At 42.8% G+C, this 17,479-nt stretch overlaps 1 protein-coding gene across 3 annotated transcripts in view; it reads right to left on the reverse strand.

The window, feature by feature from the left end:
- Positions 1 to 754: 754 nt before the first annotated feature.
- Positions 755 to 17,479, reverse strand: part of LOC146190691 (sialin-like) — a 54,460-nt gene continuing 37,735 nt past the window's right edge. For all 3 annotated transcript variants that reach the window (XM_084601071.1, XM_084601072.1, XM_084601073.1), the window contains exons 5-11: positions 15,965 to 16,148; positions 13,519 to 13,649; positions 12,691 to 12,840; positions 11,864 to 11,996; positions 6,974 to 7,129; positions 3,787 to 3,872; positions 755 to 2,019 (exon numbers count right to left, since the gene is read on the reverse strand). In XM_084601071.1, the coding sequence (XP_084457197.1) occupies positions 1,822 to 2,019; positions 3,787 to 3,872; positions 6,974 to 7,129; positions 11,864 to 11,996; positions 12,691 to 12,840; positions 13,519 to 13,649; positions 15,965 to 16,148 (1,038 nt within the window). In that variant the 3' untranslated portion in view covers positions 755 to 1,821. The remainder of the gene's footprint in view (positions 2,020 to 3,786; positions 3,873 to 6,973; positions 7,130 to 11,863; positions 11,997 to 12,690; positions 12,841 to 13,518; positions 13,650 to 15,964; positions 16,149 to 17,479) is intronic.

Genomic DNA, 17,479 nt, shown 5'->3' on the forward strand with positions numbered 1-17,479 from the left:
TCAATGCTAGCCACTCCTACAAAGAGGGGCTGTGACTAAAAGCATGTTCTGACATTAAAGGTGCCTTGGAGTAACATAAAACATTGTTTCATATTTCTGAGAGTTCAGAGTTTCTATACCACAGCTCACAGAGAGATGATGAATTAAGAGCAGCTGAAAATTATGGTTGCAGAAGGTTTAGTGTACATTTACGGAATCGCCAAGCTATGAGAAATTTATTTTGATTACGGCTGCTAAGTAGAACATCTTCTCATGATTGGAAGAGACGACACGCAATATAGAGCAAGCGATTGTTGCAGTACTTTCTTTCCAACTCATCTGAGTCTTAACACCGTCTGCATTAAAACGGTGCACTCTGCAAATCAGTGAGCCGCAGGAGTATTCATTCTGACCAGCTGGCTGACTGCCAATAATAATCAGCAGGAGGGGAGGGAGGTCAAAAGGAGAAAGTGACGCAGATTCCGTGCTTCGATAATTCTGAAGCTTGCAGTCCATAACTAGTTTGTAAAGAATTTATTAGGTGCTTGCAATTGTTTTCAGTTAAAGCCAAAAACAAAAAAGCTTAAAGGAACGTTGGTCTCTGCCTTTGGAAAAACTTGCCGAGTGAATACCACAGCTATAATCATGCCTATAAGGGAAGCACTTCATGTGGGCTCCACTTCGCATTTTAGGAAATATAATTTTAGGGTGCTCGTTCGTGCGTTTCTTTGAAAATACACAAACAAGTTCAGGGTTGAGTATACAAATAAATCAATTTTTTATTTAAATACGATTTATTTGTTTTGTGAGCACAAAATACAACAAGCGCACGAAACATGCGTCGCGTTTGAACGATACACGTGTCTTTTTAACCGCAAATATACGACTATATACATACAAACAACATGGCGTTGTTTTGGTCATCACTTTCCTATCACTTTTCATGTCATGTAAATATGTACTATAAAACTAGTCATTTAATTTGTTCAACAACGTCATTGAATGACAAACAATTTTTTACAATCGCTGAAAAGGCAGCTTAAAGAGTTGTAACTTCTTGTATTCTTTGGCACACTCGAACCGATGAAGCGTTTATGAAAGAAAAAGCACTAGACTCAACTTAGGTTTTCAACACCTGTACACACTGGCTAAGCAGGCCTTATTCAGCCTACAACAGCAATGTTAAGAGTGCTTTGTCTTAGTGACTAACCCACCCTTAGAGCGCCATTCATCATCCTTTCTTGAATTCCAGTCCATAAAAGTGTTTCATGTCAGAAAGAAACACGTGAACGAAATCGTCATTTAACGACTTTGGGCCAACGTTCATAGCTTTCTCTTTTTTTTTTTTTGCGTCTGATAACCCTGCACAGGGCTCACACCGCATCCCGTCAAAGAAATAAAAATACAGTTGATACAAGGCTGTCTACTAAGTGTATACGTTAGTTTTAACTACATGTACATTGCACATACTATGGATCGAAATACACTTAACATGGTCATGGCTAAAAACAATGTCACTCATGTTTTACTTTCTGCCCGGATAGCACCTCTTTATTTTTTTTAACAGTGGGTGTCACGATTAGTTGATAGCTATAGCACAACAGTTTGTTCTACATGGGACAACCTAAGCGACGCCGAGAAAACACATACGTATAGGGAACACTGCTTATGTTAAGTCTGAACAGTAAGCTTGGGCAGCGCGTAACAGCTATGTTTTGTATCTACACGGCGCAGCCTCGGGTGCAGCTGCCACGAAAATCATCAAGTCCGCAAAGATGGAACAAACCTTCCCGCCTGGGACACAGTGGAATCACGAAAGACGCCGACAGTCACTTTGAAAAACTACAACTTCGAGCTTTCCATCTTTTCGTCTTCCTTTCTTGGCTTCTCTTTCTCGACCACAGGACCAGGCTGTTCTGCGTCGCAGCCCTTGCCCCAAGGTTGCAGCTCGGCGGTGCCAAAGAACAAGAATGCAGAGGCGCATATTATGCCCACAGCCGCCGCAATGTAGTAGAAGTAGCTCCAGGTTCGGATTGAGTTCTGTAAGAATAGTAAAAAAAAAAAAAAAAATGGCGGTGTATCTCAGCACTGGCGTTGCTTCAGGTCCAAGTAACACATCACCGGAGCTCATAACACACTTTCATCTGCTTGGACACGTTCCAGTACTGCTTTCAACACTGTCCGATGGGGTTCGTGCAATCTGAGTAATAGCTGCAGTTCATGCGGTACCGATTATGATGAACCGAAAAAAATGTGAAACGGTTTCCCTGGTTGCAATGTGATTGGATTTACAGGTGTTTGACACTTATAAGAGCTGGAGGCGTGGTAGCATTTTAAACATAGCGCGCAGAATAGCCGTTTTTACGCAAAATGGAAGTGGTTGTTTAGTAGGATGCGGAAGTAGAGGGCATATAAGGATCTAATCTAGATAAACCTGTATTATATAAACCAGAACAAAGATTATGTAAACCGCTAGGTTCGCTCGCTTACCTCACTCAGTCTGTTACTGACTGTAAAACACTGTCAACTACGCACATGAAATGACAGAGAACCCACAAACTCGGAGCGCCCCCGATTGTTGTGTTATTTGCGTATGTCTTCGAAGATGTGGTAAGTAAGGCAGAGGGCGCACAGAGGTGAGCAAGGTCGTTTAAAGTGCTAGAGTGATATACCGAAGGACGACAAAAAGCTCCGCTTTTAGGGGTAGGACACGAAAGCCTAACGTGGCTTCCGTTCGCCGGCTGTCTCTGCTATCTGCTATTTTCGCTGCTTTGGTCTTTGCTTCTTACCCTATAGCTACTTACACAATACTGTTTTATTTGTACATCTAATATGTAATCCATAATCATTAGCATACATTCCTAAGATATATTTTGTGACAGAGTATCTGCCCTGCGTGGTCTTGTGGCAGCGTTTCTAACTCTGTATTGAATCCAAAGGTCCCAATATTTTGGATTCCGATCTCCCCCTCCCTTCTCAAAGGGGAAGCGCAGTTGTCCGCATCTGCAATCTCGGCCATGCAATGCGTTCTTGTGACGCAACACTACGCGACGACCAATCAGTGCACGGCAATGCCAATTGCCAACTACCATCTGGCAGATAAATTTCCGTAATTTTCGCTCACAGCACTCACACTATCGCCGCATTTTCTGCTGAAAGGGGATTTCACGCTATCGCATTAAAAACATAAGCCCTTTCGGTAGTTTCTCTAATTCGGACACTGTGCTTTTATTTCCGTCGTTCGTTTAGGTATAGGAGACAGCGCACTAGAGCAAGGATCACATGTGCAGACCATTAGGCCTTCTAAAGTCTCGCATATTTTGCTCCGCCGACCCCGCGCCTAGAGCTGTCTGTGTATACTATATGAGACAGCTCACGTCTGTACTCAGAGTGAGGCACAGGAAGAATGCCAAGCAAAAATTTAGAGCACAAAGCGAGATCATGCCAATTCTGTTCGCTTCGTTATATTTTCCATGACAGTATTACGCGAAACGAGCTTATATATCTGTAGTCCCAAAACAGCAGTGTGCGTGCATTAAATGAAACTTACGCATGGAGGCTAAAGCCAGTTGTAAGCCCTTAGGCCACAATTCGGACCATATTGGAACATGCTTCAACTGCCTTTTTATATTGTATTTCTTGTAAGCGTTCCAATTACCTCGCAATTAGCATGATGTGTTAAAATTTACTCAACTAAAATGATGCGCTGAAATCTGCAGCTTCTACCTGTCTGGCTCCTATGTGAGGCTTCCGTTTATTTTATCATTCTCATGTGGCGGAGTGAGATAAACTCTTTAACATACTCACTTCTTCACTTGTCAGCACTCCAGCTACATATGGCATTAGAAATCCTGGGAGGTTCCCAATAGTGTTCGTGACGCCAAGAAGTGTTCCTGGTGAAAAAAAAAAAAAGTGTTCCAAGTACATCGCTGTGCTTTAGTCGGTTTTGTCTACGGATTGGTAATGAAATACACTCCACGTCTTTTTCTATAGTCTAAGCACATTCCGTTTCTATGACTTCTGTAATTAAACGTGCTTACTTCTTAGTTGCCGGTTTTCACCTCGATTTATTGCCGAAGTTTTTCATAAGACCATTAGGTCGGATTTTGTTTCAAGAACACATTCGCGACGTGTATAATGTGACAAGCGAACGTGGCCATTCTACTTATTTCCAGTATAATTCCCTGGAGAAACTCGCCCGGAGTCACGCGCAGAAGCTCTTGTTTCCCACTGTCAAGAAAGTACAAAACAAACTGCATTTCCAGAAGGGAGCGGAAATTAGGAGCGGGCTTTGTTTGCCAGCGGGGCCCGTGATAGAACGGCATCCGCTCTGGCAATCACGGAGACGTTCCGCGGTCGCAGTCCAAGAAGAAATGAATCCACAAAGAAGGCACCACAATCGTCAGCTCGAACGGCACGGCACGAAACTTTTCCGAAATGTGCTGCAACTGACAGCACGAAAGGCGCTTGAAGCATCCGCGGCGTCTCCGTTATTGCCTTCTTATCGCTTGCGCAAAATTTCCGTTCGTGAATGCCTGGACGAAACGCGTCGCCAACGTGTCGTCAATCAGCGCGAAACGACGAAGTGCAGTACCTTCAGGCAGTAAAGGGCGCAAGTGCACGACTGTTTAGTGTTTGCACAGTCGCGAGTATTTACAGCATCTTTCCGAGATGCGCTGGAGGCTGCGACAAAGTCCCTTTTTGATGTTTTTTCTTCCGTGGCACGAATCGAAGGGTAAGACATGCTACAAACATCTATGGAAGATGGCTTGCGAACCAAGATACTTTGTTGGGGAGTTGGTAAACATCCATTGTTAATATAAACAGCGCGAACAGGAAGACGCAGGACAAGATAAAAGGAAGCCACAGGACAAGCGCTGACTAACAATTCAGCATAAGCCTTTACTCCAAGGCCCAAATAAAAACAAATATGACGAAAACGAAGCCTCCGCGTGAAACAACCCCTGGGTTCACCTGCTACACAAAAAGTCACTAAAAGAAAAAATCTGTTTGAAAGAGCAATAGAAGTCTTGCTGACGTACCTAATGCCCCTTGAAATAAAGTATGCTTCAGCTAGTTCTGTTGTCAACTTTTCTTTGTGGCGATACAAAATTCTAACCTGGTCAAATAGGGGAGTACACTTCTTCTCCTTCTTCATTGTCCCACAGCATTGGCAATGCGAGACCAGAAATGTTTTGTCCTTGCACTTTCCAAGTTGTTTCGGTGTCGCAGTAGTCTCTTCTTAATACAGCGCCCTGTTTCTCCTATATAACAGGCTCCACACTAAATGCGTCAGCAAGACTTCTATTGCTCTTCCAAACAAAGATATCTCTTTTTTTTTAATGACTTTTTGTGTAGCAGGTGAACCCAGGGGTTGTTTCACGCGGAGGCTTCGTTTTCGTCAAATTTGTTTTTTCCTGGGCCTTGGAGTAAAGGCTTTTGCTGAGTTGTTAGTCAGCGCTTGTCCTGTGGCTTCCTTTTATCTTGTCCTGTGTCTTCCTGTTCGCGCTGTTTATATTAACAACGGCTTGCGAGACCTCACTGAAAGGTCATTGAAACGCTGTACTGATGTCTTATAGATAAACATGGCAGGCGAACTCAGCGAGGTTTAGTGCAGCCTCTGTTCGAGTAAAAATGCACTCTTGATCGTATTCTGCTAGTCACTCGATCATTCAATAAAAACGCCAGTAAAGCCTCGGCCGGATATTAACATAGAGCATTAAGGAGCCGACCATGAAGTTTTGCTCCATGCTTCAAATTGTCTTCAAACAATTCACGAAACATCCGGCACATCTTGATCCGAACAGATTTGTACGTGCAACGTTAACAAAGCAACAAAAGAAACGCTGACATTTTAAACGTTTTCAACAGCTCATAATACTGATTAGCGTTTTTTGTGTACATATTCTTCTATTTCAATGTACATAATATGCACAATGAATTCCGAAGTAGTGCAGTTTTGCCTGTACATTTGTTCGTGTACAGTTTGTTATAACAATGTTATAGCAATGGGCTCTGTAATTTATGACTCATGATTAAATAAATACGCCTGAAAGTCAATAATGCGCTGACAAATTTCACGAAACAGAATCCTTGCTATTCGCCTGAAATGAACAGCGGTGGTTACAGCCGGGCTGACAGGAAAGTGCCTTAACTGCCCAGACACTGCCGTAAATGTAGGATGCGAAGGTAAGATTCCAGATTTGACACTGAAGTCTCGTCTGCAGCAATCGCTAGATTTTTAGCTTTAGCAAAACACGCGTTACGACTAGCACTACAGAAGCCGCAAAAAGTGAAATGTAAATGGGGAGCGCAATGTGACGGCCCCTGGGGCGGTATGATTAGACTAAATAAATAGGGACGTTGACATTTCAACAAATATATCGAAAGAGCCAGAGCTTCCCAATAAGAAACTAAGAAGCGTATTTTTTGGAAGGCTCAGACACAAGCGAAGAAATATGAATGTGCTAACATAAATGCAGGCGTTCCGAAAGATGGGGTGACAGGACTCGTCTCGCGTCCATGCAATGATGTCCTTAGGCGCATTCAACTGTTGTGATTTTTTCGCTTCCTACTTACAGAACCACTTATAACCAAACCATCATGGACCTGATTTGAACAAGGGCTTTAACTATTACGACCTTCGCTTAACCTGGTACTACTGCATACAAGCGATACAGGCGGCCAAAACGTGGAGCTGATACACGAAAACTGCCTTCAGTATATCAGCGGGTGACCGACTTAACAAGACAACTGGACGACTCAGAATGAGAAAGGGCAGCTCGGCATTCATCGCCGAGTGGCCGTCGCATGAAAACAAGAAAAAAAAAAAAAGAACATCAAAGCCCCGCGCATCCTGTATCAAAGGCTGCCGAAGTGGCGGTGCATTTATGCGTGCCCACATTCTCGCCTCGTACGGTACTGCACTCGAACCCGCGGCGCGTGTGCTGTCCACGTGCCAGTATGTTGTGTCACGAAGACAGCCAAGGCCTACCGGCAAAATCAGGAGACATGTCGATGTGGGTGACCATGAATCCCACTTCTCGGACGCCCAGCGCCGCCCCGGCGAGGCTGAGGAGAGCCACGGACCAGACTCGGTCGCATCCGGCCATCGGCATCCCGATCAGCAGCAGTGCGGGCACCACGGCGGCTGGGGAGAGGAAAAGCACAGACACATCAGGCGGTGGGCTAAGAGTCAAAGAGGCCGCTGCCAGGCATATAGAGGTCGGTTGGTTAGCCTGAACGGTCATTGAGGAAGCACGTCTGTCGCGTTACAAAAGAGGGGTTAGTCGTCGTATCTCGCAACACCGAGATGGCCATTATTTCAGGGCAATGCCGCCTTGTTTAAGCCTTAGACCGCCATCCACAGCTTACTGATCGTGTAAGGAGGAGGATTGGCGAGGACACTGCGCAGTAAAATACGAAGACTCCCTCCCTTCTATTCCTCTATTACAGCCATGCTGCCTTGCTGTTTAGGTTGAGGGCGAATCTCACAATGGTATGAAAGGAAGGGCGTTTTAGTAACCTGATCTTAAATCTGACATGTTAATAATACAAGCCTGAAAACTGAAATAAAACTTAGGAACCACCTGTTTAAACTACTTCCATCAAGGTAATGAAATTAAATGCACGTCGTATCGCTCATGCCCCATTATCTAGCAGTAGGAATGACCTAGGAAAGCTTAAGCATAAGCAGTCACCCATAGGAAGATTGGGCTCAATTTCACGGCGTTCCTTTGTTGAACGTGCTCAAAGAGAGAAGTGAACAAAAAACTTAGGTATTCCTCTACTCGACAAAATGGCCTTGATTTTCTATGGGTGACTGACACCACGTCATATTCAAAGAGAGCTCTCTGCCTATGTTCAAAGGAACATTAAAACTAATTGACGTGCGGACGTTCCCAGATGTTTATCCATACGCCGATACGAGGTCACAATTCGTCGCCAACTGAAATGACAGCACTGCAGCTGCCCTTCACTAGCAATATTATTCCCGGGGCGTTACAATCGGTCAGTGGCAGCGTTTTTACAAAAATAAACGTCAACAGGTGAGTAAATAAAACGCAAATGAATGTAAGCGTGAGGTATATGTATATGTATATGTATATGTATATGTATATGTATATGTATATGTATATGTATATGTATATGTATCCGTATCCATATAGCATAAATGCAGGATGCCAGGTTCCTGTTTCTGTTTAAAGTGCTGTGGATTTTTTTTTTTTTTTTTTTTACAAATGGCGCTTCTATTTTTTATGCTAGTAATATCAAGCATTGCTTTGTAAGATACAGCGATTACCTTTGATAACGAGCAAACTTTCAAGTTTGAGCACTGCATTTACCTATAAGCCGCTGTATGGCGTAAGGAAATAACTGTCTCCTGGAAGTCAGCGACTATAGTAGACTTCGTCATTTATGTCCCACCTTGTTGCTTACGTCTTGCACTGCCAGAACCTTCAATACTTAAACATTTAAAGCAAAATAAATTCAGCGGCTCTTAAAAAGGCCCACAGTGTAAGTACGACTTCGTGTTTCAAAGCAGCCAGCTATTAAATCAAAGATAAGCTTCTTGAGGCTTCTGTTGTACAATTGCACCATTGTTGGCGGACAACAAATAGGAGAGAAATATTATACGTAGTAAGCAGACTAACAACTGGTAAGGTAGCTGTCTAGTTGAAATGAACTATCCGTAGCTAGCTATTAGTAATAGCCATATCAGTTTCTATGATTTCAAAACCGCTATAACCTTGGCGCTGGGGCTAAATCTCGCGCCAGAACACGCTTGCTTTCGGAAAACGTTACATCTAAACATCGCCCCAGCGCTGTCAATGAATGACGCAAGCGTTACGTGAACTTTGTTGTCCCGCCCAACGTTGGTACCAGAGCAATACTCGCCGCTGTTTGCCTCTCGATCCCACGCGGATCAGAGGAGGTGACGTAGCTCTTGCACTATTGACTAGCAGCGCTGGGACGGTGCTTATAGGCATGTTTTACCGAAAGCGGGCTTCTTTTGGCGCAACATTGCCGAAATTTACGTCGAGGGGAGTTGGACGTTCTCGAAATTCTAAGAAGTGATATGAGTCATGAGCAGCTACAAAGCTACAATGCCTAACCACAGATGTGAAAGAGTTATCACAATTTAATTAACCACATTTCTACGCATTAATCCTGTTTTAAGATTCCTGCCAAACCTTGCATAATTGAACTCAGAATTCGTCTTCATATCTAAAAAATCCTGTTTTTTAAATTTATTGGCAGGCTGCAATGGAACGCTTAGTGCACGTCACCTGAAGTGCATTTTTTTTTTTTCACGGCAAAAATGTTGATATGTTGTGAAGTAATCTCGAATTTAAAATGACATCGCTTCACCTGTTGTTAGCAGCGTGCATCACTTATCGCCTCTTGCGAATGTCTCTTTCGGAGTTCTAGGAAAAGTTAATACGTTGAAGCAGCTAATGGAAGCAGGTTAGCGCATTGCGCAACCCACTTAACTCGCGCCTGTGACTTGGGCCGTGTCGCGCATCGCTGAATACCTTTTCTCGCACAATGAGAGTTGTTTGAAGCGGAGCCAACAACGCGGCAACTCCTCGTCATTTCCTTCGGATTTTAATTTGTTTGTTTTGCGCTGTTGAGAGAGGAAAAAGTCAGCGGAAAAGAAACACTGTCACACAAAAAGAGAGAGAGAGAGAGAAAAAAAAGGGGGGGGGGGGGATGGTGCATGTACATTGCTTACGTGAACTTATCCTTTTGTAAATGCGTTACTTATATGCTGTGTTTTTTTTTTTTTTTTTGTCGGTGCTGTGCGCGGCCTGGCCCATCAAGTCACTCCTTTTAATTCTTTACGCAGTACAAACCATCCGAGCTTTTTCATGGAAGTTCTATTTATAGTTTGCTCATGAATGAAGAAGAAAAAAAAAACTGTGCAGATAAAATGAAAAATGCCAAAATAATGGAAACGTGGTCTACTGGCACATATTTTGCAAGAGGAATAATTTTCTTGGGAAACCGCTGGGACCTGAAATTTTACTTTATTCCTGTTATAGCATGTATGCCGAGCAATGTGCTCGATACTACGTCACAGCGCACCGCAGTTAATGTAGGTATTGAAAGCAAAAGAGAAGCAAATATACCCTTTCTTTCCAGTAAGGTGAATTTCCTCAGAAGCAAATAAAACACTTAGGTCTGGTCCCAAAATTGTAAGTCAAAGCCAGCATTAATATAAAACATTATTTTGAAGGTAGATACTAGATATATTGAGCCTTAAAGCGTAGTGGGTGTCGTAATGCGCTGTAGCTTTTAATGAAGAGTGAGAACAGCGTCCGACACTCTCTAATGCATCAGGAACTTCGGCACTAGATTTCGCATTATTTTTGCGCCATCATCCTCGTATCGCTTTATATTATGTGTATTTTTGCCAGCACCTGCGAACTAAAGAATAAGAGCCCTATCCATAAAAGAGCTGGTGGACAAGCCACCGCTTCAAGCGTCTACTTCGCCTGAATCAAGATATGCACTTTGGAGTGAAGGTTGGTATTTTAGAAACGATAGAAGAATGTTCCTGGAATAAACTTAAAAAAATAACTAGGTCGTCTTGGCTTCCTAAAAAAAAAAAAAAGAAATCGTAAGAAGGAAAGTAACTTAGAAGAAGGTGGTGACATTATTTGCTTTTTCTAATATGCCATGCACTAACTATACTCACGAAGTTTTTTTTCTGCCCTGCTCCTTACTATACATGTCAACGAAGTTTCAAATGAGTTGCAAAGGGAGAAAAAAATAATATATGAAGCGAAGGTGCAAACCTATGGATCTGCTTGGTGTACACGGCCAGAAGTGGTGTTTGGGAAGCGTGTTCTTTGTGCGAACAATGATTCATTACTTATGGATGCATTGAAGTGAACCAGGAAGAAACGGCACTAGAGCCCAGAGTGTTCAAAATTGTGCTTTTCGCTTCACGTTTTTATTTGCAACATGGTCACCAGAAAATGAAATGAAAAAGGTTTCAAAATAAATACACGTCCGCTACTTCCTCTGCGGTCGCAGTGCTGTTGGCACCCATGTGACCTTAACGCAACAGCGGCGAGGTCATACTAATTTTATTCTTATTCGCGCATGTTTCAGTGCATTTATTTTGCTGTAGTTATGCTTATTTTGTTCTATAACGTTCGCATTTTACTGCCAAATTCGGCTAGTAAACTTTGCAGATCATTCCGCAAACCCTTGGCATTCCGCAGGCATATAAGAAAGGCAAGCAGAGAGACCATACCATATCAGGTGACCAGAAAAGAGCTGGAAGCCTGTAGTTTCAGTTTGATCCGTAAATGCAAGAATTATTTGTAGCACTCTAGTGTTGCGAATTTTCATTAACTTTTAAGAAACAGTACGTTTTGCTGCCTTATTAAGCTGTCCTTAGAAAGACTATGAGAGCTTTTGGTGATTGTCGCCGTGACATGCACGCTGTCTAGACAGAATTGATAACAAGCTTAATTTACGCAGGGTTGAGCACTTTAACTTAAGTAGGCAAAGTTCAATTGGCAGTCAGTCGTTATGGGAACAGCTTTCACCACAAACAACCCTCAACAAGCATTCCCGACTTAATCCTGAAATAGACTGCCCAGTCATAGGACTTTTTCTCATTCAAATAACGAGCCACGTTTGTCTGCCTATTCATTCAAAAACGTCTTAAAGAAGACAGCTGTGGGATGATGGCAGGTGCAGGTTATGTAACACAACAAAGCAATGTCACATTTTTCAGGGGTTTAGACATGAAAGAGGAAAAATACTCTCTTAGGTGTCTTGTACGTATTCTTCGAAACCCCCGCGTACAACGCTAATTGGTTTCCATTAGCTCTGGTGAATGAAACGGAAAAAGAAAGAAACAAACCGGACGTGTTAAAGAACTTCCGAATGGCCGTGGTGCTCATGATCCCCTTCTTCCGCAGCACATCCGCGTAGACACTTGCCAGACAGCTGGTGATAGTGGTGAGCAGATAAGGGAGCGAAGAGATGAGGCCATTCTGGAAAATTCATTTCCATTGTAAGCAGTATAAGCGAAACTGTTATACAGTTAACCCACATTCTTTTCAAGAGATTGATACCTTGGTGTTATTACCATCAGTGATATACACTGCACTTCGTTTCCTCAAAACGGCTCACAACCTATGTCCGGTCAGTCCGCATTCGCGGAACCCGTACTAATGCTATCAATTCACATCATTTCCTGCTGTCTACTAGCAACTGCCGATGGAGATATCAGTGTCATTGACGCCCATTGTTTTCACGTTACGAGTTAGCTTTACGTGTTGGCTAATAGCGTTGTTATCTTCTACACTTGAGGTTTCTTATGCACCATTCTCTTCAAACCAGTGCATAAGGTGCCTGCTCTCAGTTAGCACCCAGATGAATGTTATCTGTATATTAGAGCCGTATATAACTTCCCTCTCTTGACACGTGCCTTCAAGCTGCTGGGCAATGTGGGATGCGTCACTATCAGATCTTGACGGCCTCAGATTTCAGCTGCTGTTAGTCTAGGAAACCGTTCAGTTTGTTTCGCTTTTATGTAACAGACTCCTTTATCCCTGCCCACTATTCCTATTTGCACAGCTTGATTTGTAATCTTCGTGCCCCGAAGTAATACGCACCAAATGCATTGTTTCATTGGGGACTATTCTAAGATCAAGTCCGGAAGCACTCACAATGACTTTCGCTTACCTTTTTGATGTCGTACATGAGGATTGTGGCCAGGTAAGAGGGAATGATGGTTAGGAATGTGTAATAGATCCAGTTAGATCCAAAATGAGCTAAAGAGAGAGCCCAAAGTCCTTTTGACATTGCGATTGGCTTCCAAGGAATCTTCAGGTTCTGAAATGTAAGCCAGCGAATCCATTTTCATAAAATATTGGCTCCGGTATGGTGTCTGCTTCAAATAATGTTCACCTTTGTCAAGCAAAGCGAAATAACGTGAGCAGAAAACCTATAATAACTTGAGTTTGTATTTGTTCGCCATTTACTAACAGATGTTCAAAATAGGAAGTCTGCGCTGAATTATTCCGAGAAACCTAAAAAATTATGTATTAGCGAAAAGTGGTGAGCGTCGGCGATCAGCAGCTTTTGCGCTCGACGGCTAATACAGTTAAGAATGTGACATTCTGTTCTTTTCTATAAAAGGTTTTTTTTTTTCTATATCTAAGTGATCAATTGTTTATTTTGAATAAATACAAGCTAGCCCTGAGAAAGATTTTATTCGTGATGCTTTCTCTCCTCGTAAATTTGGGTGAAGAATGGGTCTCGGCTTTGACGTTTCCATTTTCCCAGTGGGAAGTTAGCTTAGTTTAGTACAGTGCATTTTAATTCGCAATGTACACTTGAAAAGCAACTCTCGTATTTTCCACATGTAGAAAAGGTTAACGTTAGCGCCAAAATGACGCACCTGGAAACAGCGCAAGCATTGTGTACCCCTTGATTACTCATGGGAATATTTCCCGCCGTAAATGCAATCATGCGGGCTTGGAAGACATCTTTAGGGGGTCAAGTTCTTACCTTTTGTACTTTTTCGTCACCCTGGTTGATTATAATATAGTCGTATTCTTCCTGCGTGATACGCGGGTGCTCTTCGGGACTGTCGTAGACTAGGAACATCCAAAATACGAACCATACGCAGCCGAGAAATCCTAAAATAGGAGCAAAAATTCGTGTTTAGCAATATTTTTGTAGCATCGTGGAATACGCTAATCTCGGGGCATACAAAACACTCCAAGGAAAGAAGTAATGAGCACAGCTGTGTAAATAAGTTTCTTCAGTACAGTTCAGTGATACAAGTAATGCATCTTTCTTTTAAAATGCAAGCAATGGGCACAAAATGATTCTCTGATTAGGTTAATTCCTGCAAATTCAATAGAACGAAATTCCTTGGAAGTAGAAATGAGCGGAATGCGCATAAAATTGCCAGACGGTACTGCGAACTGTTTCGCCACAATGGTTAGAGTGCTCGGCTACTGATGCCGAGGACTCTGGTTCAATCTCGACCTCGGCGACCACGTTTCGATGGAGGCGGCGCAAGGCACTGGTGTCAGTGCATGTTGAAGAACCCCAGGGGCCCGAACCTAGACCCCCCCCCCCCCCCCCCCCCCGCCCCTTCCGTAGCGGCTACCTTTAATGTAAATGGCACTTAGGACCTTAATCTCCTCATACCATACCATACCATACCATACCATACCATACCATACCATACCATACCATACCATACCATACCATACTATACCATACCATACCATACCATACCATACCATACCATACCACACCATACCACACCACACCATACCATACCATGCCATGCCATGCCATGCCATGCAATGCCATGCAATGTCATGCAATGCCATGCCATGCCCATACCATACCATACCATACCATACCATACCATACCATACCATACCATACCATACCATACCATACCATACCATACCATACCATACCATACCATACCATATATCATATCATATCATATCATATCATATATCATACCATACCATACCATACCATACCATACCATACCATACCATACCATACCATACCATACCATACCATACCACACCTTACCACACCTTACCATACCATACCATACCATACCGTACCACACCGTACCATATCAGTAAATTCTGCACCATACCACACAATTAACGGTCAGTTTTCACTCACTGTTCCTATGTGCATGCTGACTTTGGTGTACTTTCAATTTCGAATAACGGTAATGCAAGCGTGAAATATGGCTTGTATTTTCGGCAATTTAAGAACAGCTAGCTATAAGTAGAAACTACTACAATGATGAAAATATTTTAATGAGGGAGCTTCTACGCAGTTCCTGCCGGATTCCCTCAAACACGTTACAGGAAATTATAGGAATCGAGCGGAAGAAAAAACTAGGCCGGTTTCTGCGACTAAAAGGCAATTGTGGAGGTTTTTTGAGTTTTTGTAGATATCAATAACATATTTACTGATGCTCCTGTCTCCTATGCTCCTTTCTCATGCGAAAATTTCCAGTCTTTCTTAGTTTCTGGAATATATGGTATCCAAGTGTATTCTGCGTAAGTTTAGTTTTTGGTGAATTTCAACAACCAAATTTGAGGTTTTAACTTCAGGAGGAGGGCTCTCCAGTTAGGTCCTACTTCGCCCTTTCTGAATGAAATATTGTGACCCTTACATTTTTTTTCCGCTTTCGTATGTGAAATAAACGAGCTCATTTCTTAGTCACAACTTTTGCAATTTAATTGTACAGTACGTGCGAGAATTCTATTCACAATAGTTGCGACGCTAAAAGCGCCATCTCTTCATGTGAAGCTGAATTTCGGCGTGCTTTAATATATATATATATATATATATATATATATTTGCCTCGGTATTTGAATTTTGTTTTTCACGAAGCGATGGAGCCCAAGTGAAATTTTTGAAAAGCTAAGAGCGTACAACAAACGTTAGCGTTGCCAAACATTGGAGTTGTCAATGCGACAGCTGGGTAACATAAGCAGCAGAGTCAATCGCGCAACTGGTTTGATGGGTGTCCAGTTTCATAGAGTGACTGGTGCTGCGGATCGCAAAAGCAGTAATTTCGAGAAATGGAGAACACGTTTCATGATAAGCATAACTTCTTTCACAGAGGAAACGTAAATGTCTTGCGCGCTAGCCGGTACAAAACCCCAAAGCGCCTGCATGTTCACCACTACTCTGAAGCAGTAGCGAGTGAATAGCACAGCTTCGACGTTTGCACAGTCCTGAAGCTTGAACAGCTATCTAAACGGACATCGTACAGCATTTTCGACGAGCATTAGCATTGCTCCAGATGTCAGTAAGGCGACACCGGCATGATTATTAGTGCCTCATGTTTCATGCAGCCCATTCCACGAATTGCAGCTGTTCTCGATGAAGAATAATGACCGAACAATTTGTCTGATTGCTGTTGCCTGAATGGACGCTGATTGGAGCGTATTGTTACCGAAAACATAGAAGACCGCTGGCCAACCGCCCAGAAATGAAGACGCCGCCAGGAAACCCGAGAAAGTGAGGGCGGCCATGGCTCCGACGTGAGCCCCGGCATGCACCAAAGCGGTGGCAGTGGAGCGCTCGAACTTGGGTGACCATTGTGCAAGCATCGAGTGCATTGCCGGGTAGGTCACTCCCTGCGAGGGGAAAAAAAATAATGCATTTGAAGATATTATTTTGGTAATGGAGCGTTTGCAAAAACTATGCAATGAAAAGAGGATGTAGGAGGAAGGAGAGCTGTACGAAGTAAGGCTCGTGTGCATAAAATTAACCTCGTGTAAGCGAACTGATATGTCAGCATTGATATCACGACATAGATCTGATACGAAATCGCGCGCGCGCTTTCTGCCACCTCGCTAATCTCTGTCAAGGCTACGGAGATGCTTAACGAGCTATATACACGTTTCACGTAATAGGCAGTTTCTACATTATTAATTCATCGCTGTAAACCTCGAGCTGGCAGAAAAAATGTAAGAACGTTAGATGCGATGAGAGGTATAGTATAACGACGGCCAGGCCGTGTATGTTTAAAATCACAAAAAGTCGTAGCGAATAGAATTTGTTGAAAACGCTTACCACGTGGGTCGACAAAATTATAGTGATACTGTGCGCAGAGCCACGACGTCGAAAATGAAAATAATAACGAAAACAAAACGCACGCGAATGAGGAGGAGTCACGGTGAGCATAAACTGAAAATTATGTGGAATTCGATGCCAGTGGCTAATGAATGTTTATTCACGGTATACCATTAAATGGCTCCCTCCAAGAAACTGGAGATGATAACCGGGTATTTTATTTCGCTCAGCTGCATCCAAAACGGGAAAAAAATCTCAACAGAGAAGTGCAGCAACACCGCTATCAAGGAAAGGCGCGTTCAAGTTACTGGCTGTCGCTGCATGGATCCGGGTAGGTAACGCTATATTCGCAGGCAACTGCTGAATTAAAAAAATAAGTTTTAGCGTGACGGCGTTCTTTTTGCGAAAGACTGAAGGCTTTTGCATAGGTTTAGAGAATATATAGGGCATATTAGTAACAGGATCGTTTTTGTCGCATGAGAGTCATACACAATATGAAAGCTTATATAAACAGTTCAAATTAGATAGAGACTGTGCAGAAACTGTGAGCACTTTCAGGAGGTGTTCTCTTACAAATAGCATTTGGTGTTATATATGATCTCTCTGGACTCAAGAGAGACATCACCACGCCTCCGAACCTTTGACACCAATCAGCTGGGAAAAAGTATCATCATAATTGAAACCAGAAGTCTAAATTCTTCCAAAGAGGTGCACTAGCTGGTATTCGAATATATTGCGGAAAGATATGCTCGTCCATGAAGAGGAATGTGCGCAACAAGCTGTTTTATGGCAGCTTGATTATGCTGACAGAATAGCAAATAGGGAGGCATGAACGCTTCAATTAACGTCATTAAATTTTTGCCTAAATTTATGAATTAAAGAGCTGAAGTTT

The sequence above is a fragment of the Amblyomma maculatum genome, chromosome 4 (assembly GCF_055883805.1).
Source record: "Amblyomma maculatum isolate TAMU_Amacu chromosome 4, ASM5588380v1, whole genome shotgun sequence".
Classification (NCBI taxonomy): Eukaryota; Metazoa; Arthropoda; class Arachnida; order Ixodida; family Ixodidae; genus Amblyomma; species Amblyomma maculatum.